The 22571-nt window shown below is 44.6% G+C and overlaps 1 protein-coding gene across 1 annotated transcript in view; it reads right to left on the bottom strand.

Annotated features, from left to right (window-relative positions):
- foxo3b (forkhead box O3b) overlaps positions 1 to 20781 on the bottom strand; it is a 41115-nt gene extending 20334 nt beyond the window's left edge. Inside the window, exons 1-2 of the mRNA XM_080490698.1 lie at positions 20466 to 20781; positions 19421 to 20149 (exon numbers count right to left, since the gene is read on the bottom strand). Of these exons, the coding sequence (XP_080346824.1) occupies positions 19421 to 19978 (558 nt within the window). The 5' untranslated portion in view covers positions 19979 to 20149; positions 20466 to 20781. The remainder of the gene's footprint in view (positions 1 to 19420; positions 20150 to 20465) is intronic.
- Between the last annotated feature and the right edge of the window lie 1790 nt (positions 20782 to 22571).

Here is a 22571-nt window from a genome sequence, read left to right as displayed (position 1 = left end):
GTTATCACTGTTACACAACTGCAGACAATGGTGGTCAGCGGCGGGATGTTTACCACGCAACACCATGAGACTTCAAGAGCTAAACTTTGCGTTTGCTTTAGTTATTTACTTCCTCACGGTACCAGAGGTGTACGTAGATGACGTACAGAATAATGTTGTCTTTAATGCAGACAGCTAAAATCACACATTCCGTATTCGCTTTACGAATATGCCAGCATGGAAATTGAAGTTGTTTGTAACATTTCTCATGCCAATTTAAGTGTTTAGGGGTTGTAAAGACAGTTGGGAGGGAGGGACAGACGAGCAGAACAGTGACGCTCTGGGCCGGTCCCTTTATTCTACTGTACAGGCTCATGAAAGAGCCTCTATCGTTGGGTTTAAGCCCTCTTTCTCATTCCTATTTTTTTCTCGTTTCTCATTATTCGTCTGTCCTCTCCCTTACATCTCCTCTTTTGTGAATATTTTTTTCTATTTTGTTCCTTCTTTTTTCTCTTTCTGATGTTCTCTCATTGCCAGTTTGTGTATTTTCTGAGATCTCCCACTCATTTCTTCCCGTCTCTGAAAGGTCTTTTCTAAGTCAGAACCACACAAAAGCTGCATGGTGGCACTTGTTGGCTGCAGGCCAAAACTCTGCTCTGGGTTTTTTTTAACTTCCCCGCTGTCTATGTTGGTGAGCAACAATCACTCAATCTGCTCCTCCTTCCTCCATAAGCCCCAACTCTTCTCCATTTACCTCTCCTTTTTGTTTTTCTTCTACACTCTTTTCTTTGACGAGAGCAGAAAGTGTGAGATCTCAAACGCTCTCGCTCCAATCACACACACACACACACACACACACACACACACACACACACACACACACACACACACACACACACACACACACACACACACACACACACACACACACACACACACACACACACACACACACACACACACACACACACACACACACACACACACACAGAGGTTACTGCGAAGCTGTAGGGCTCAGTGCTCCTGAAAGGGGTGTGTCTGGTAATCCTTTGGAGCTTGTGTGCGAAGGCCTTGTAAACCAGAGAGGGCAAAAAAGAGGAGAAGAAAGGAAGAGTTGAAGGAAAAAAACTAGGGAGAAAGAAAGCGCTGACAGGCTTTTGAGCAGAGCGGGCCTCTCTCTGAGAGGCTCAACACCATGGCCTCTACATGCTAATAAAAAAAGACACACATGTCCACACACACCACACTCACATTGATCTGAGGAGTGTGTGACTTCTTCGTGGAGGACGCCGCTGAAAGGCATCACCTTAGAGCTGAGTGACAGCGCTTTGCCCCAGATGCAAACAAGCGCCCAGTAATGAAAAGCTTGCACATGAATGCCTGTCATGCGGCAAGTTCACATAGCTGAAGCCTTGACAGAAAGCAGCGAGGGTAGAGAAGTGTCGACAGGGGGCAAGAGGTAATCACGGAAAACAATAATAAGAAAAAAAAAATAATTACACAGGAGTCTCCTGGAAGAAGTGGTTTCAGGTGTCTCGTGCGCAAACCTCCTCTGAACTCACATGCTGACCCCGCACCAGTCACAACGGTGTGGCACGTGCAGTCAGGAGCCTCCAGCCTCAAACTGACAGAAATAACCGGAGGAAAGGGGAAGTGGTGAAGTTACGTGAGTTAGTCGGTCTGTCGCTCGCTGGTACAGTCACGAGACGGACGAGAAAGGAAGAACTGAATTGGCTGTTACTGCGTCTTTGCATCTTCCGTAAAAGTAATATGAAAATCTTATTCTGAGCATTTGTCTTTGTCTCTGAACAAACACTCGGCGCCATTTCAGTTTTCTGTGGCGTCTACATTTCGTTAAGCGTCTATTTAAGTTTCAAGGTGTGGCTGCATGTTAGATACTGTATATCACAGTAGCTAACACACACATAGGGTGTTGGTTCACACCATATTGGATGCATGTGACTCATCTTCTGGGCCCGTGTCACAAAGGGCACTTTCACAAAGCTTACTTCACTTGAATGTGATTCTTTGGGTTCAGATCACTGAATAAATACTGCAAGTCTGACCATAGCATAGAGCCAAGCACACACTGTACAGTATTAGAAAATGTTGTTGTAACCCTGAACTCGAACTGTACCAGTGAAGCAGAACTGATGGTTTCACCATGTGCGCTCTGTCATGCCACAGCATTGAAAATGTGAAAAATGATCCTCCACTGAGGAAGACGTGATTTTTGTGTGATCAGGAGATGGCAGTAATATAGCCGAAGCTGTTTCACAACCACAAATTTCTATGAAGGAAAATGAAGTTGAAGGTGATTTAGTGTAGCAAGAGGTATGTTACTGGATCTGCATGGTGGTGTAGCAGTTAGCACTGGTGGCTTATGGCATTTCTGTGAGGAGATTTGCATGTTCTTCCTGCATCTGTGGGGATTGTCAGCTGTGATCAGGCTCAGCTTTCTGAACCCCAGAGTTAGCAGATGGGTGTTATTTCATAATGACTTGTCCCATCTTGCCTGCAAAAGTCTTAAGTCACAGCTCATGACGTGAGAAAGAGGATATGTCCAATAAGCAGGTTTGTTGTTGCCATAACTCGATCAGTGTGACCTTCATGTTTTCTGTCCACAACAGGATTGTGTAACTCATCTTAGAGTAGGCTATGCTCTCTGTTTATTACATCACACAGGTTGGGAGACAAAACATGCATTGAGGTTTTGGGTAATGGAGTCATGATACAGCTTTAACTTTGCATGATCAAAATATGAAAAGTCAGAAATTTTTCATCGGCTGTTATGAGGCTCCAATCTAAGAATAGGTTAGAAGACTCTGAAATCAGTGCAAGTCCATCCTTAGATGAACATCATACACGTTAGTTCTTCTTCAGTTTAGCGATACACGATGAAGAAGCATTTTCAGGCCTAATGTTGAACTAACGTAATTACCTGCTGAGTCCAGGTTTAGTTTTAATGGACAGGCATGGCCGTGGTATCATCTTATTTAGGACAACGCAAGAAAACAAGTAGTTTTCAAAATGGTAAATAAACCAGTCTGTATTCTGTGTAACACAAAGTTCCATCGCCAGCGTAACTGAGTGAGATGTCATCTACATACATACGTGACTGTGTGCCAGTGTGTGTGTACATCTTTTGTTGTTTTTAGCTCTTTTTTTCCCCCAGGATACCCCGGAGTAAAAAAAAAAACCTGCTGTCCGTCTGGTGTGCTATTCCACACTAAGTGGGTCAGTGGCTGGCTGAGTGAGAGGGTAAAGTCAGGCTAAAGTCATACTGTGTGTGGTTGGGTGGGGTAGAGTCGCTTATATCCACTGTAATGAGTTCAAAGATAGGGCAGAGAGAGAAGAGGACTGAGGCATGAGCGGGGAAAAACACAGAATAGGAAATAAGAGAAGGTCAGAATGGCAGGAATGTACTTTTCTCTCATGTGGGTAGGTCCAGGTCCAAAACGAAATGAAGGTTACTGTCCTGGATAATGAAAGGAACTGCAGGCAGCGGGTGTGAGAGGGTGAGATGTGTAGATAGAGAGAGACAGTTGGACACGAAGAGGGAGGGCAGCAGTGAACACAAACTGCTGCAGGGTGCTTTTAATGTGAAGTATGCAGACAGACATGGGTGCAGAGGGAGTAGTAAAGTGAAGTGTACAAGACTTTATTTTGTCTGCTTTTCACAGTCTGCTTGTCTGGGTTACTCTACTATGGGCAACGCCTAGGGAGCACCACTTACGGGGGGGGGGGGCTCGAATGTGTATGTGTGTTTCTGCGTGTCAGCTCGTGCACTTCGGGGGGTAGAGTAGAAACTGCGGGAGAATTTGGGTTAGTGTGAATTATTCACCGATGTAGCCGAGTACAGACGCACTGAGACGGCGTCTTCCTGGGCAGCGCTCTCTGTTTCAGGGGCTGTAATGGGACATGTGGGGTCAGCGGCTGCTGTGGCAGGATTGCTGTGCATATGAATGGGTTTACTGTGTCCACAGAGGCACAGCCCAGCTGATTAGATAACCAAACAATCCTCTGTATAAGTCACTTGCGGACAACACTGTGAGATTGCCGCGTGATCGATGTCATTTCAGTAAGAAACCGTACAAAGGAGAAGAAACATTGAATCTGTGTTCAATCCGTCACTTTTTTTCCTCCATCCGTTTTATTCATGAATTCATGGTACTCTCCCCATCCCTCTTAGCTCCATCTCTTCAAACATTCAAACAGAATGAAAATAAATACGCTGGTCCGCTAGATTCGCCAGGAGGTGTCTGCCTGGATAGTGCGTGTTTGTTTGACTACGATTGCACTGTTGAGTGCAACAGGGCACCCCACGTCAAATCATTCCCTTCCCCCACCCACGCTCCTTTGCCCTTTTCCTTCTCGCTTCTTCAACTTCCCTTTCTCTTTCAACCTCCCGGTTTTATTCCCCCCCATTTTTTTTTTCTCTCTCTTGCCTCAAGCCTGGGTTTGAAAGTTGGAACACGGCCAATTAACACAACAGCCGGTTCACCAAACCGAGGAGGTGGAGGAGGGGAACCGAAAGAGAGAGATAGAAAGAGGGAAGGCTCACATCACTACACACTGACCTACATACACTTCCTCCCAGCTGATTGAATCTTACGTTGGAGCCTGCGGCCAATCACGAGTGGGGGTGGAGTGCCAGCCAGCCAATGGCATCGGCCACTTCTGGCAGAGCATTTGCACTGTCTCCATACAGTTTTCAGTAATCATACAGTGGCAGGGAGAGTGACTGAGACTGAAAGGGAGAGCTTGACAGATGAGAAACCACCAAAAATGAGTAAAAGAAATAAAGAAACAGAGGAAAGAGTGAAAAGATAGAAAATCAACGAGTGGAGGGAAATGGCTCAGGAGCACGCGTGCTTCTTTCTTACTTGTTTCCTCTCAGGATGAGTCTCTTATGGCGCTGCAGTGGCTGACAGATGAAGACTAACACCTCGCAATGCTAAAGAGTTAATTAGTTGCTCGTATTTGTCGCTGCTCGTTTACCAGTCTCGCTTTTTCAGAACCCAATGTCTGCAATTAAATTCCCGACTCAAAATTCCTCCTCCAAGGTTTGAACTGTTAAAGTGAGCCGCCGCTGTCATGTAATCATTCACCAGCTTTTTGACAGTTTGTGTTTTTGATTCAATGGCGGTGCAATGACCTGTGTTGTGTCTATTTTTAGCAGTTAGCTGCTAAACCTCATAATCCACCAATGACGATGTGAGCGATATCAGATCTGCTCCGCTAAGGCCTGATGATGCCTGAGCCGCAATGGTATGACAGGAAAATGCTAAATATCACAAAGGCTTTGCCATAAAACTATTTATGACCAATGGAACGGAAGGTCAAAACTCATTCAGTCCTCCAATTACAAGTTTAAAAGTCTTTAAAAGAGAATAACAAATCGAAATAGGAAAGGGATATGTTTCTTTTTTCTCACTAAAAAGGACTTCTGTTGACTTGTAAAGGGGCTGAAGGTCCACCAAGGGTAATTTCAGGATGTCTGAGACCTTCGAGGAATCTGTGCACCCTATTTAAGCAAGTAGAAACATGAATGTTCAACAGGTTTGCCACTTGAACATACATTAAATGTGGTTTAATCAAATAATTTATATAAAAGAAACATCGCTCACCTATATTGCTTACATTAACTGTGAAAGTATTTATGACAACAATTGAAAAAAAGAAAAGATTACTTGTCAAAACTGCCTGTGTAAAGACACTCTCCTACATAGAACAACTGCATGCATGCAGCACTTCCACTGCACATCAGATTATATAATCAATACAAGTGCACAAGATTCATTGTTGATATCTGCAAGACAGCACGCATGCATGCACGCACACACTAAACTATCCACTGACAGCTTTGATTGCACAATGCCGCTGTGCAGAGGACGAAGGCATTGCTGGCAGGGAGCAACGTGGAAAGTTCATCCTGCAGCCAACTAACCCCGGGCTGTAAGAGAAAAGCTTACATAAGCATTTAGCCACTGCGTACCTGAAACACAGATACGGCCCTTCTATTCTATTCTATTCTATTCTATTCTATTCTATTCTATTCTATTCTATTCTTCTCTATGTGTGGCAGTGTTTTGCTGTGGTGGCAAAAATCAAGCAAAGGAAGGAAAAGCGAGACAATAAAAAGGCTCAGTAGAGCAAACTGAAGGAAAAAGAGGGGGCAGGATGGAGGCGTGGGGAGGCGTGCAGAGGCACCGCGAGGCACACTAACCCATATTTGAAGAGATGGAGGCTTATGCAGCTCCCGACACTGAGCCAACACTCTGGATATGGATTTACGGGCCTCCTCCTTTTTCAACTGACGGCTGAGCCTATCAGGGGTGATGGGTCTTCATGAATAATGCACACATTGACTCGAGTGGTCGTATGAAAATGGATTCCTGACCAATATTGACCCGTCTACTTGGGGGAAAAAAAGCACTCAACTGGCTAAGCTCTCTCCAGAGTGAGGGGGGGGGGGGGCGTCTGAGATAATTATACTGTACTGTGAAAGTGAGCGGGTTAGAGGGCCCGTACAACCCTCCAGTCTGAACGCTGCAACGCTAAAGAGGGCTCTCGTGTTGAGACGAGGGCGTGGGACAACACTCGGGCACGTTACAGCGTTCAGGTGGAACAACTGTTAGCTGCGGCGCCCTCACCTCTGTTACTTCTCGGAATTAAAAGTCACAAAACACCGGCCTGTGTGTCGAGCACTGGGATTACACGAGTTGAGTCGGTGTAAGACAATGTTCTCCCTAATCCTCGGATGGATTATGATAATACTTTTAGCTACATTGAGTTTACTTTTCATGAATTCCCCACATTACCTGTGAACAATCATGTATGTTGTGACTGTGGATTCAAATCTACTGGTTGAAGAGCTGTAAAGCACCAACCGTTTATTTTGTTTTGTGTGCTTTTTTTTATTTAAACAGGGTAGGTTTTGTGTATCTTTTAAATGATCCTTGCCTGCAGTTGTCTATAGCGCGTGGAGCCTCCGACATAGATAGTAACAGTGTACGAGGGTGGGCCTGCACATACTGTCTTGCTCACTTGACTCCAGCCAGATCACGAGTTCCTCCACTGTACGTACCCATCCCCCATCCCCCAACACCACCACAACCAGTATGTTGTAAGAACGACAAAAGAGAGAAGAAAAAAAAAAGGAGGGACATGGAGGAGGATGAAGGCAGAAAAAAAAAAAATAAAGCGAGGGGCCCACTTTCGTCTCCTCAACTCTGGCTCTCTTTTGCTGTGGCTCTAGACTCGTCACGTTGACCCGAAGGCTTCCCCAGAAAGGAAATGTGCAGCGAAAGTGAGGATCTCTCTGGGGGGAAATGTACAACAACAGCTGAGGCCAGGGCTTTTCCTTACATAGCCCAGCCCCCTCTGCGTACAGTATCACTACTACTACTACACACGCACACGTGCGTATATATTCATAATGAGCACAAAGGCCTCTCTATATCAGGGCTCCTACACATTCAAATGCCTGGAGTGGAGTGTGGGAATTAGAAATGTGCACTGGAGAATGTCCCCCTTACTGGGTGCTGCTCCAAACTGGTTTTATGTATGTGTATTTCTTCATAACGTGGCGCAGTCGTGTTCCCATCCAAGTCTTGTGTTTATGTCTGTGTTCTGTCCTTGCCATGGAGACACTGTGAGACCCTCCAGGTCTGGAGGTCAGTGTCTCTGGATATCAGTTACTCTCCTCAGCAGCACTGAGGGAAGGAGTGATTGATGGGCAGATGGCTCGCTGGTTGGGATGAAGGTCGCTGTGGGAATGGAGGGAACATCTACCAGTAGAAAGGAATCACAGATGCATGTGCCCATAAACACACTGACCCACAGGGTGAAGACGAAGGAAGGTATCTATGTGTGTGTGTGTGTGTGTGTGTGTGTGTGTGTCTGTAAAAAGAAAAAAAGAAACAAGGAGAGGAAGAGGCTGTGTCTGGGCAGAGCGGTGCCCAATGTGCCTTGAGGCTCTGGAGCAATTTCATGCCCCCATAAGCAATAAAACACACCGAACCAGACACACAAACACACACTGCCAGGCATTTTCTCTGCCCAGATACCCACATAAGATGGAAAAAAAACACAGCGCGTGCTGAGAGACGGAGAGCGAGGGCAGTATAAAGATACCTGAAGAGAGAAATCTGCTCACGCTAATAAGGCAAAAGCTCATTCAAAAGGCAGGCTCCTTTCATTCCTGTCAGCTAAAGTGTGCGTGCATAGCTTTGCTGACCTGACACGTAAAGTCTTCAGTAACATTTTCCTCGAAAGCTGTAAATGCCTTCAGACCTTTGCTTGGAAAAACCTGTCTTCGTCCTCCCACAACCGTGTAAATAGTTTCCTTCAGCTGTAGTGGAAATCCGCTCTATAACATGCATTAGGAAAACCAGTGATTACTTCAAAATTATTTTATTTATTTTAAAAGTGCACATACAGCATGAAGCCAAAACTCCGTTATCTACGTCTGTCTAAATTCAGATTGAGACTGCAGGTTTGTGGCTGAAAGGTGTGACAGAAATCTTTCTTTTAGGGTTACTGGGCCAACATATTAGCTCTGACCTGTCCCTTCATCGGTTTGAGGTTGATTTGACCCTGCACACAAGCCCAGCATCAAATTTCACCAACTCTCCAGTTTCACTTTCAGCAAAGCAAGAGTTCAAATGATTTCAGATTTTTGGTTTTCAGTGTTTTTAACAATCCAACAATTGAGTGTTTCAACAATCCGTCCATGCTGTCGGCATGTAGGCGCATGCTTAATAGATCGACCCATATCTGCTGCGGCTGTGTTGTGCAGGCATAACTACTGACCCTTATCGAGCCCTTTCCTCCCGCCACTCTCGCTTATAAAACCCAGGTGTGCAAATACAAAGGGTTACCTAGGCCTCATAAAAGATAACAGATAAGACAAGAGGAAGACAGAAATGAAAGGAAAGGAGCCAGGCTCCTCATGACTTCATAATCTGGGTTATGACTTGGCCTACTTTTTCTTTCTTTTTTTTTTTTTACAGCGAACACTTGATAAATTGTATAGATAGAGAATCATTTATTTTTCTAAAGTTTTATATTTAATCATAGTGGTGTAAAATAAACCGCTGAAGTGAAGAGACTTCATATTAATAGCAGCTTTGTAATTAAAATGTCAACATCTGGAATCCTCAGGGATTTCAGAGAATAACATCTTTGTAATATTTAGCTGGGATTAAAAAAAGAAATGTAAATGTGAAAATAACCCTGTACAAATAAGTTGCATCAAAACTATTCATTCTGGTGGCGATGCAGAGTCACAGATAATGTGCCATAATGGGTTTGAATAGATTCGCACGGGCTTGAACGGATTCATCATCATGCAGGGATGAAAAACGCTTCTTTTTGTTTGCAGAGTCTACATTTAATTTTACAGGATAAAGAAATGAAGCATTTAATTGCCTGTCAGAGTGAGTACTTTAACACGAAACCTGTTTCGTCTTGCTGAAGTTGTGGGGATGCACCAGTGTCACAGATATCTGATGTTTGAAAGAAACAGCATGATATCGGGTATGGAATTTGTTTTGCTTAACCAACGCAACAGATAAAAGTGAATGGTGGATGCACTAGATTACAACTTTAGTTTTAAAGAGCAGATAGAGTCCAAAAAATGATATATGTGATTTTTTCCCTTTGTGTGTGTGTGTGTGTGTGTGTGTGTGTCTTTGTACCCAGACAAACTCCCGTGCAAGCAGGCAGCGTGAAAACACCCACTGATCTACATGCAAAAAATGTACATTACACAAGAGGGGAAAAAAAAAGAGGAAACGGTCTGTTTTGTTTGTTTAACCCATTTACATACATTGAGATGCACGGGAACGATTAAGACACGCTCTTGATCTTTCAGTCTCGCTGGTGAAAGCAGACCTTCTTCCTGTGCACACACATGCACGCACACACAGTCGGGCCCTATTTTGTGTGGAAAACTTGCTGCAGGGAAATCAAGGGAACCATTATCAGTTGCACAGAAAGAGGTGAAAACATAATTCCTGTATTTTAATGATGCATGGAGGATGTGAAACATTGAAGCCCAGCATGTGTACGGCAACACATCTCAGGCTGTGTAATTCATACCAGAAACTGACACGCTTTGCATGTGTGACTCTGACCTATAGGATTTCACACAGACAGAGAGAATCCTGTGTGTCCGCACAGAAAGCCTGCGGCTTGAACAGGTGGCGAGCAGGATGGCTGCTCGATGGCACTCTCGGTCCTTGCTTATCAAATCTGGGAGTGCCGTCGCTGCGCTTGGAGAGCTTCCACTCGTAACTCAGAGACTACGGATTGCTCGAAGCTGCACCCCAGCCAGGCAAAATGATAAAATAACTTTTGTATGACCAGTCTGTTTGTTCTTTGTCCTTTTGAAGGACTGGTGAACTCTCCGAGGTGTACCCACACAGTCAGACAAAGCGATATTGATGATGGAATCTGATCACTTTTTGTCGCTTGACTCGCAATTGATTTCTCCAAAATAGAACTGCTAACAATTTCTACAAAAATGGCACGTTGAACAGATGATACATGACACGGGATTATTAGTTTAGAATTAGTTTCATAACCACTAGAAACAAATGCGCCTAGAGAAGGCTTGCGTTCCATATTCACGTTAATGGAGTCAGAATGAGAAGTATTCAGACTATTTCCCTTTGTGATTATGAAAATACTTTCCAATAAAGAGCCACCATAGTAACGCAATACATGCATACTACTGTGAAACTGAACCACCAAATCACTTATGAGAAGTACCCGTGACATACGCCCGCACGCACCCAAACACGTGGTTTGGCTCAATTTAGCAGCAATTATGGCTTCCAAATCTAACATAATCCCAGTTTAATCTGCTGTCATCAATCTGGTGTAACCCTCACTGAGAAGGAGGGGTGTGAGTAGATCGAGAGGTGAGAGATGGGATGTGTTCGACAAAGAAGGTTTTGGAAGTGAGTGACACGTATATGAAAGCTATATACATTTTCCTCTCCTCTCCTCTCCTCTCCTCTCCTCTCCTCTCCTCTCCTCTCCTCTCCTCTCCTCTCCTCTCCTCTCCTCTCACACAGAAAGCTTTATTGTAGCCAATGAAATGTTAATCAGAAACAGTAGCTCAGCCTCTTCTTTGCAGACTCAGTGAAGCCAGACAGGTGGAGTGGAGTAATTGAAAGAGACAGGCTCAGAAGAAAACAAATTAAAGTTTAAAAGCCTTGAGTCACATTTGGTGAGCCAAATTCAGTGATGATGACTTCAAATGAGCCACGGGCAGATGACTGTTGATGGAGTAGGGGTAATTAAGTCGTGCAGACAGAGAGGAGGGGATATTTAGAGCTTTACCTGCTTATAATTTTAACCTTCTGCACTAAATATATATGAACATGTCACCGCAAATATAAATAGGGCTTAAGCAACACACACAGACGGGTGTGTGCATGGTATGTTGGTGTGTGTGTGGTGATGAAGGTAGTGGATTACAGTGGTGGAGAAGGAGGAGGCACAGAGGCATAGAGGCATGGGGCCCACTTCAGCAATGTGGTTATCAGAGAAACTGAGAGGGACGGCCAGAATGGGAGGTATGTTGCAGGCCGTGTGTGTGTGTGTGTGTGTGTGTGTGTGTGTGTGTGTGTGTGTGTGTGTGTGTGTGTGTGTGTGTGTGTGTGTGTGTGTGTGTGTGTGTGTGTGTGTGTGTGTGTGTGTCTCTAAGCAAGCAAAGGGAGACGCGTTCACTGGGTCACTCTGTTATCAGCTGTCGCCCAAACTGCGTGTCGTCCCTCCACCTGGTTGACAAGTTATCGGTTGCTGTGGAGACATATAAGCAACAACTCCTGCCCCCACCCCCCTTCCGCCCTGTAGACCCAAGTATGCATGCCTTTATGCACGCAAGCGCAAATCTCCAACAGCTGAGGGGATAGCAATGCTTTGGATAGTCATTAACTATATCTGAGCCTCACATAGACTTTCATTTGCTGCCCCCAACACTTAGAACATTTGAACCAACAGAATATTTGCTGCATTTTTTTTTTTTTTCACATAAATGTTCACGACATTGATTGTTGACACTGATCTCAGTCATAGCACATCTCATTTATATTCTGTATAATTGTCATAATACCATTAATGGAAAACGTGGGGAAAAATGGGAAACTACTGCATATTTTCTCTTGAACACTTTTGGATCTATACATACGCAGAACATCACTTAAAGGCTTCAATTCACATTTTTCACACTCACTTTCTTGCCTAGAGTTCAATCACTTGTGTACAGTAAATTTCCATCTCAGGCCAGGAGCGAGTTACCCCATTTAGAGCAAAATGTCCTCACCGAGGGGATGCATAATTGCTGCTTTCCTACATTTCCTCTTCTACAAAGCCCAAAAAGGCAGTTTGTTTTGTCCACAGCATGATTTTATAGTCAAGTGTGCATTTGCTGGTGCCGAACTACAACTGTATAACTTTATGCTCTATGTTATTTATGCACTGGAGAAAACCACTCTCAGGAGAGGTCAAAGGTCAGGGTGAATTACAGAACTGTAAACTTTGAGTCCGGAGGAATGCAATGATTTTTTTTTTCTTTTACAAGGATACCACTGAACATTCAGCTTTTCACTTGAAAACTAGTCGATAGTTGACGGGACAAGAGATCCCAGTATATTGCTATTTTTTTGTAGGGTTGAATTTCTGTCATTTCAGTGCTCTTCTTGCCGACCCCTTTAATTCTCCAACTCCTCTTGCGACTTCAGCACTGCACTTTGCTGCACTTATCTTACAGGAGCACAAGCTTGCAGCACCAACAGTTTTTTAAAGATCTGTGTAATCTGATGTTGAATAAACTGCTGAACACATGTTTTGTGGCGTGAGGCTGACTTGATGGCAGGAGCAGAAATACTGGTGATTCAACAGGGAAAATGCATGACTGATCCTCAAGTCCCTGGTTTATGACAGCAATGGACAAATTTACAGATAATCTCCCCGGAAAATTCCACCCATGCTTTGTTAGCATGCAGGCTGCAGAAAATGACAGTACCGGCATTGCCACTCACGCTCTTCATTAGTCATGAACTCAATATTACCGAGTGATTTTCTTTCTGCAGGATTATGAGGGTGAACTGAAGCCTGAAAAGTAATACATTTAAAGGACTACTTTTTTTTTTTTTTTTTTTAAAGGAGGGAACATAAGATAATATGTATTCTTGATCATGATTCCGTAAGAGGGTGGATTTTAAAGTGTGTATCGCAGCCGCTTGTTCTCTTAGTGGGAAAACGACTGGCTTTGTTCTGCCCAAAAGAAAACAAAACCTGCTCAACACCTCCTCTTAAGTTTATGTTCTTAGGTCACATACATAAGCCTGAGTGTACAAAGGACACACTGTGGTTTTACTGGGTTGCATATCTTTGGATTGTTTTCCATAGTGTTGAGTAATTCCTCGGCCCTGCAGAAGTTTGCGCTTACTGTGCATGGGGCAAAATGCCAACTTCAATCCAGCCCCCAGCACGTAATCAGTATGTGAGACACAAGTGTTTGTATTTTAGATCTTATCAGCTTCTGGGCATGTACCCGCAGCTGGTTCGCTGTATCTGTGTGTCTCTTAAACACATGTACAACTAAGCAAAACACAGCAAGGAGGCCCTATTACCAATCCAAAGTCAAAATCTCTCTTGGTCTGGAATTTGTGAAATAGTTCGGCCGCACTGAGGTTTTGAAACTATTTATCTTAAAATTGCTCCAAAGAAAAAAGCTGCTCTGTTAGCATATTGACCACAAAAAGACAAGAGGGAATCAAGGGATACTCCCCCGAATCCCTTTAGTCCTTGTTTGTGATGAGAGGAGAGGCCCAAGATTTATCTCCATTCATTAGAGCCCACAACAGATTTCAAGAATTTTGCTTGAGAGGAGCAGAAGTAAGCTACAGGGAAATGGCTTGTTTTTGCTCGCCACAGTGTTTTACATCCAGACAAATGAGGGAGCTGGCAGGAAAATAATGAGGGATGGCGTGCAAGGCCGAGAAACGAGAGCTCAAGCAGTGAAGGAGAGACAGAAACTGTGAAAAAGGAGAAAAAGGGGGCTAGCCTTTAGCCAAGAACAGGCTCTTAAAAATTCATACAGCGATCTGAATTCATCCCAAGTGCACTGAATAATTGAGAAGTGTCTTTGAGGAGAACAGGCCGGGCAGAAGGTAACATGGGCGGTGAAGATGCAGAAAATGATGAGGGGTAAAGGGGGAGAAGATGCAAAAATATGCTATTCTTGTCCGGCCCTTTAACAACCATTTTGTAAAGGGCTGGACAAGCTCTCATTGCACACGAAGACACACACATGGGACGACTGAAGCAACTCCGGAGTTGCTGCATGTTTAACATCCAAGACTAATTATAACACACAGTCTGACGAATAACTCTTTCTCCCTCACACACAGTCAGACGGACAGACTGAGAGACGGAGCAACAGACAAAGAGCAACAGATGGGAGTTACTGCTCAACACTCACAATGTGGCTGAATGTATGTGGACACCCCTCTCTTCATGCATCCGTGCATCATTTCACTCTGAAGACAAATCTCAACGCCTTAAAGTAAACAAGTCTTCGACAATAGTGTGACTTTAACTTTGAGGCTCAGTGTGGAAAATAAGCTCTTCACCGTGTCAACAATGCCTCCTGCACAAAACCAGATCTTTCAACCTGCATCAAAAGGACTTGCGTAACATTCAGAGGCAATGAAACGACTTGTGAACACAAAGTTGACTCATCAGTGATCAGCTGCTCATTTGCACACCATCAGCATTCATATTAGTCATGTTTGTGGCCACCTGTAACTATGGAGTTCTTACAGGTTGTTCTAGGAGGGAGGGGGGGGGCTGCCTGTTGCATTAAGGATTGGGCAGCCAACAAGAACAGTGAGACTCATACCATACATTGTTTCTGCACTCTTCGACTACAGAGTGAAAGAATCTGAGCCCTGACCTCAGCCCTGTAGTCTGCACCTCCATCATGAACTTTGGCACCAACTGCGAGGCCAGCGTCATCACCCAACATCACAGCTCGTCTCCATGCGAGCCTGAGAAAAGCCACTTGACAGTATTCAACTCATTACGTCTTCTGTCAGGTTCATCTGAAAGGTGGCCGTGATGCAGCAAAAAGAATTGTCAAAAAGAAGTAGCTTGTTTGGTAGTCAAAGTAATCTTGAGTTCTTGTTCATTAAACCACATGCTTGCTGGTAAGCAGCATGGTTTTGAAGTACAAACGGTGTCTATGACGGTGCCATGGCACTTTCACTCTGTTCACCATTTCGAACACAGAAAATGGAAAGCTGAAATTGAGGTTTGCTGCCAAGTGAAGCAGAATTCAAGCCACAAACAAACTCAAATCAAACATTATCTGCTCGTGGCTCTTTTAAACTGTCACATGTGGCCGTAACCTTCAGTGAGTTCCTCGTGATTTTGGCTCCAAATCATCTTTTCAGATTGAACAAAGCTCCTCTGGCATTTAGGGGAAATCGTGTCCATTGATTGGAAAATGAAACTAGAACAAGACCTGGGGGTTTCCTCCTGCTCCAGGTGACACCATTCCGAATTAGAGGGGAGCCTGGAACTGGTGGCTTCCCATAGCCCATCATCCCTGCAGCCTCACACGCGTCCATTGGGAATCACAGCCAGGGGGCAGATGTAATGCACCAATTTAGTGCAAAGCTTATTAATTTAGTCACTCAGCTCCCCCTATACACCCCACCCCTTCTCCTCTTTTGGCTGCCCCCACCCCACCCCCCTCATCTTATTGCCTTTTTGGTTCAGCACCTCCAGTACAATGCCAGCTCCATCTAAGGAGACTTCTGATTGTGAGACACACACACACACACACACACACACACACACACACACACACACACACTCACACTCTTTCTACAGCATTGGACCTAAATTCTTATCAGAATATCATTTTTTTTAGATCTTAAATTCTATATTTTCAGTACAGATTTCCAATAAAGTAAGAAATAATTGTATTTTTTTTTTTTTTTAATGAAGTGTTGTTTCTTCATACACTTCCAGTCTAACTTAGGTTTGATGCTGTTGTCATCAGTGTGTCAGAAGAACCTTTTCAATCTGTGTGTGAGTGTAAGAATAGTCAGAGTTGGTCCACAAATTAACATGCTTATTTGTGTCTTTGTGAAGTTAAGGGCGTGTTTCATTCCTGGGAGCAAAGATTACTGTTTGTAGTTTCATATGAACACAAAAAACCTGCAAACATTAATTAACCCCCCCACCCCCCCCGCCACACACACACACAAACTTTCATATGTTCAATGATTTCATGTTTAAATTGTCCTTTGCTATTTCCAACACTTCTCCGTTAACTAATTGTCATGAAGAAATCCTATTAAGCTAAACAAATTTGAGCACCAGGTATATTTAAGGCATCGGAGACTCACAGCCATGAGCCCGGGTGATAAGCCTGAACATGACCAGACAAATACACTAAATATGGCTGTGCATGTCTGAGCGGGAATGTGCGGCAGGTTTCAAGACATACACAGCAACTCGAGACGTGAAAATAATCTTTGGTGGTGAGAACTACATCGGTACCTTGTATATAGCTCTGCGTAGCTGTTAAAAAAATCTCCTCGCCGTTAAAGGAGAATGTGACATAACGAGGTCCCGGCTTGTGATGAGCAGTTATCAGGAATGGTGAGCTTATTGCAGCATGGTTAAGTAACACCAGAGCACAAAGTTCACCGCAGTCAGGAATACCTGTGCACACACATACAAACACAGGGCTGCATTTGCGTGCACACACACAAAGTGCACACACAGGTGCAGCTAATCTTTCTTTTATGCAACGACACACACGCAGACAGTTATGTACTGTTTACAGGTGCTATTTTGAGTTGCAGCCTTCCACTCCCCTGCTGTACCAAAGCTCCTCTTAGCACATATTTCAGCCGCTCTGAAGCCGGCTTTCCCCAGGACAGCGCGATACGTAGTACCGTGAAAATAAGCAGAAGGAAACTTCCAACGTGCTACTTAATGTTTTGGATTTTGTGTAGTTTCTTAGGACAAAGTGCCTGTGTCAGTTTTTGTCCCCGAAATAGAAAAATTAACTTGTTTCCCTGTGAAACTCATCTTCATTTGAACAAAAACCTGAATTTTCTACCAAGGTCAACAAGTCCGTGAATGTGAACATGAACTTGATGTTTGCAGTTCAATGCATGACATATTTTAGCTTTGTGCAAATAAAGTGATGGGACTCGGCCCTATGAGGGCAAATATGTACTTAACAGTCAGGGTTGGTATAGTGATAGTTGTTGTATAGTGTTCTGTTCCTTATTGTGTAAGAACAAGTAAATGACCTAATACTGTGCTGCTATTAAAAGCTTAGCCAATGGCTCTCATCGGCCAATTAAAGTGTTATTGCTCCATCTCATCAAAAAAAACAAAAAACTTCTGTCAGGTCTGCTAGTTAGCTGACAGAGATATGAAGCAGAATGACGTAGGTAGAATCAGAAAGAGAAACCCAGGGGGGATTACCGGGATTTGCTCGGTAAATCTCCTCAACAAAGGTGCCGGAGCTGCAAAAAACTGTAGGTGTTCAAACTCGGGAAACTTAAGAGTCTCCGAGAGTGAAATGGAGAGGGAAAGAGTCTCAGAAAAAAGCACCTGTATGGACGTGGCCCTCTGAAAACCTGGGGTTGGTCTTTGGTTTCATGGGTTTTTCACTAACATCTAAGTGCAGCTTTTGACAAGGTCTGGATCTTATTACTGGGATGTCAGCTCATCAGCCTCTAACATCTTACAGTCAAGTAGACAATATATGCGATCTATGAGAATAATGCAGTTGTACACCTATTGTATGGGTACCTGCAATGTAAATATGCCTGATTTCCAACGGTCACATTATTCTGGTTTTCGTTTCCAATAGTGCATAATCCTAAAAAAAGGTCATAAGTGCAGATGTTTTGTGTTAATATAAGGTCTCTGTTCATGAAGTTCATTAAAAGCTCACCGATTTGTACAGAGCCACCACTCGCCGATTGAGCAGAAACAATAGAAGGCTCTCCTGAAAAGAGTGTTTTATAGGAACACTAAAGCGGGCACTGGCTGTAAGCTGCAGCCAAGATTTACCGACGGGCCATGTGTAACACTAAACCACTGACAGCCTGGCCCTCATGCCCGAAATTCCAGGAGCAGCAACCCGGCGTGGTGACGGTGAATCCAGCCTTGACTTGGTCGGAGCACACATGCAATCTCCCTCGCTGTTCACCGAAGCATATCGCATGACAAAACTTGAGAAGCCTTGAAAAAATATGGCCTATAGGCTCCACACCCCCATGGGACTGGTCCTTCAGCTTCTGATGTATGTTAATCTCTGCTCTCTGACCTTTTGTGCCTTTTTCCTCCTACTTGGCCTCTCTTTCCACGGGGCCTGTACGTCTTTTGAGGGATCAGATCGATGTCTTCCAAAAAGGAGCTTTACCCATAATAGCTCGCCCCAAACTCAGAGCAACCGTGAGGTTATGTAATTCCCCCAGGGCAGGATCAGCAACCTTGGCAGTGGCACACCTGACCCAAGAGACTGACAGATCGCTGCCTAGGTTTACATAACAAATGGCAAACAGGGCAAAGCCTAGTTGGTTACAGTAACATGACACAAGTTTAACTTTTAAGTATAAATGGAAAAGTGCAGCGAAGGCCACAACGTCATTACTGCCGAGCCACAATAACAGACAAGGATATAACATGTTGAACTATGTTGATGGCTACACATAACGAAAAGCGGGTTTTTTCTCTCCTCAGGATTCACACACAGCATTTACTGTCAGATCATTTTGTTTACTTTCGGATCATTGGCCCCGTTATTGGATTATCTGCCTCAGAGTAACGGCCTTATGTAATTTTATCTTTCTCTGAGCGTCTCAAACGAGATTGCATCACTCAAAATAGGCAATTGTGTTTCCAGACAAACAGGTTATAATGTGTGTTCGCTCCAGTTCCTTTCATCAAGTCATGTCACGCCTGAGACTTGTCAAACAAAAGAAGGCAGGGAACATATATTGCTTACTGCGTTGCCTGAGAGCAGGTGACATATCTGAAGATTGACACAAAGGAATTGGTGTAAATCAAAAACACAATATATGCCAAACCCTCTGGGTCTCTGTTTAAGGAGATCTGTGTGCTTCAATCGCTTTGTAGTGCATTTATTTCCGTCGTTTTTCGGACTGATCCGCACCTCCTATTAAAATGACAATGAGCGGGTCTAATGATTGTCAGACGATCCAAATGGACGCGCGTGAAAACCTGATTATGCGGCGCGAAATGAATGCGTGCGAGCACGTCCGTCTGCTTGTGCGTCAGTGGGTTTACAAGCCACATGCTTCTTGTTTTTGTTTTGATGGAGGAAGGAGGGGGTGGGCGGGTGGTTGGGGGCCACTCTTACCTTCCATCCTGCGGAGCTGTTACTGTCGCCTTTGTCTTTGAAATAGGGGATGGATCTGACCATCCAGTCGTAGATCTGGGACAGTGTCAGTCTCTTGTCTGGCGCACTCTCGATGGCTTTGGTTATCAGGTCGGCGTAGGAGAGATTCCCCCAGGCGTTACGGCGGGATGATGATTTCCTCGGGGTCTGCGGGGCTGCTAAGCCGCTGGGGGTCAGCGCGCCAGATGTGGCCGAGGGGGAGTGCGTGGGGAGCGGGGAGCCTCCGCTGTCCTGGCCGGGGGAGGAGAGCGCTCCATCGGCGATGGGGCTGTTGCTACTCTGGTCCTCTGCCGCCGCACCGGAGCCATTGACACTGATGGCTGTCGGGGTGGCATTGTCCTCTTCATCATCCTCTTCCTCGGGTATGATATCTGTGTCATTGCTCTCCGGTTTCACTGCGCCGGAGTCCGGTCGCGGCAGCGGCCAGGTGCACGACCTGGGCCGCTTCTGGGGCTCAAAGTCCGGGTCGATGGCCACGTCCAAGTCCGGCAGTGGGTCGGGGAGCGGAGCCTCTGCCATGATCTCCCAGCTCCTGTTACAGTCTCGCCCCAGATGTCAGGTAATAAAAGTTAGAAGACAAGAAATGAAGAGCTGTCAAAGTCGCGTCCCATGAATGCGCGCTCCCGTCCTTTGTTGCTGTTCCACACCAGCGAAGTCCCAGCGGGCCAACAGCAACTTACTTATTCACGCCTGTTGAAGACATTAAAGAGCACGAGGAAATATTAAAGAGACAGTTTTATAAAGTCTTCAACAAAACGTTAAGACAGCGACTGGGTGTCGTATTTATCAGCTGTCAATGAATCTCCTCTATTGCTGCCTCGTAGAAATACCACAGACTGTCCAGAATGAAAACATGGGTCTTTACGTTCATAATGAGTCATTACATGCTCGTTAACGGGAAATCCAGACTTCACTAAAGCCCGTCAAATCATCTGAATCCTGAAAGTGCACAGACCTCATTTCCCCGGGAAATAAATCCTTCCCCTGAACACATTAAATGAAATACCTCTCACAGCCAGCCACTCGTACTCCGTAATGTCAAAAAAAAAAAAAAGACTCGATCCCAAATTGTCCAGAGACATTTCCAGATGCCATCTTGACTCTCTCTCCCTCACACTCTCTTTTTTGTCTTTCACTCCTCAAGTGCGCTGCGAAGAGAGAGATTGGATGAATGCAGGACAAGTCGGTGTCGATGTGGAATAAGACTGCCACCTCACTCTGGGTTACTACTGTATCTCGATTTGCTCTCCACACACACTTACACCCTCACTCTGTCTCACACACACACTCACACACGCTCACTCACACACGCACACGCGCGCGCGCCTGCAAGTCGATGAAGGGCCAGCCCCCTGGATTGTGCGCACGGGATCGCCTTTTAAAGAGACACCACAGTGGAGTGCGCGCGCTGCTCTGCTCAGCTGCTTGGAATAAGTCCTGACATGTTGGGGACGAGCACCAGGCGAAATTGGCATGACAGAAGAAGAAAAGAGGAGCGATTAAGTCCAATGACATGTTAATTGTATAGCCGGGCAATTTAATTACCACAATTATAGTGTCTTTGTTAAAAATGAATGCGCTTTATGTGCCAGTAACAGGATCTTTGGCATCACGTGTGCACTACTTTCTAGATTATGAACTAATTAATCCAAAAGTTAATGCGAGGGATGAAGAAAATGTTCATGGTCAGGAAAAATGTTTGAAAAATGATTTCTACGACCTCGTGTGAGATATTAATATCGATATACACTTCATATTTTAACATTGTTGATTTGGAGCAGTCAGGAGAGGACATACTTCGACATTCAACATGTGCCGAGCTGTTTTTTTTATGGCTGATTGTGCCTTTAACGAAGCCCAGTTGTCAATCACGCCTGTCACGGCGCACAGGCCACGCCCCCTCTGAAGTCCAGGATGACGTCACCTCGTTTATTAGCCTGAGATAAGAGGAGACGTCCTGGATGATCCTCCATCCTATAAGTGATGCTCTGGACCTCCATCCATCCTCCTCCTCCTCCTCCTCCCGCTTCTCCTCCACCTTGACGGGATCAAAACAACGTCCTTCAGGTCTTTGTTTCACCGAGGGCCGTGCGTGGCGCGCGTGCGCACCACTCCTGTGCACAGGAATGCGCGTTCACGACTGACCACTACATGACATCACCTGAGCAGGGTATCAAAATGTGGATTTAATGCTTCAATGAATGGCAGATTTTTTATCGTAAATTTTATGCCCAATGTGATTTTTCTAGTAGAAATCGTGTTTTTCTTTATGGTGCCTTAGTGAAGATTTCTTCCACTGCAAAGCATACACTAGGCTGGTGCCTTTGTCAAGATCTTCATCACTGTATTCACTCTCTGCAGGCAGAGACAGGATGGTTGTGCTCATAGACACACAACGTTTTTACACTCTTAGATTCATTGACGGCAGCAGTTAGTCGGGGGTCTTTACTGCACGACATAACAGGAGACGGTTGGTGTACAAACACTGTGTGGTGGTTTTTGTTCCCGTCTCATCAAAGAGAATACCTGATGCAGCAGTTTGCCCCCTGCAGAGAACTATAGAGCGAGCTGCTGGATGTATAGCAGGACGGTTATGGTGTCTGAGAGCCGGTTACGGTCTGAATGTAGACACAGATCTCTCTGTATAAGTTCACATCTCAGCTGGATCCGATTCAAATAACAGATTCTGTTTGGTTTGACTCAACAAACTGGAATTGATGGTTTCACAGGATTTGGGAGTTTACTGTCGGTGAACGAACAGACATTTGATGAACTCTATGCAGAATTTTGGACTTGCAAAAACCAACTGGTTTGTTGGCTCCAGCCCTCTAATGCCCCGCATTGGATAAATCAGAAAAAATAAGAATAAAAACTTGTAATTTAATACTAGAAATAGGTTTGTTAGCAGCCACCATGGTTTTAAAGGATTTGGGTTGTGATGTTTCAGGGCATCTATATGCAAATGCCTAAAATGTGCCTGACGCTCTTTCAAGGTTTCAATGTTGCAGCTCATTAGGAGCACCGACATTGAAAAGATGAATCCACCGAGCCAATTTGATATCATCTCAGGTGAATTTAATATGTCTGGACTAATCATGACCAACTGTTCGTT

This window comes from Lipophrys pholis (genome assembly GCF_963383615.2).
Source record: "Lipophrys pholis genome assembly, chromosome: 21".
Classification (NCBI taxonomy): Eukaryota; Metazoa; Chordata; class Actinopteri; order Blenniiformes; family Blenniidae; genus Lipophrys; species Lipophrys pholis.
Note: the sequence above shows the minus strand (reverse complement) of the source record. Positions and strands in the feature narration are given on the sequence as shown.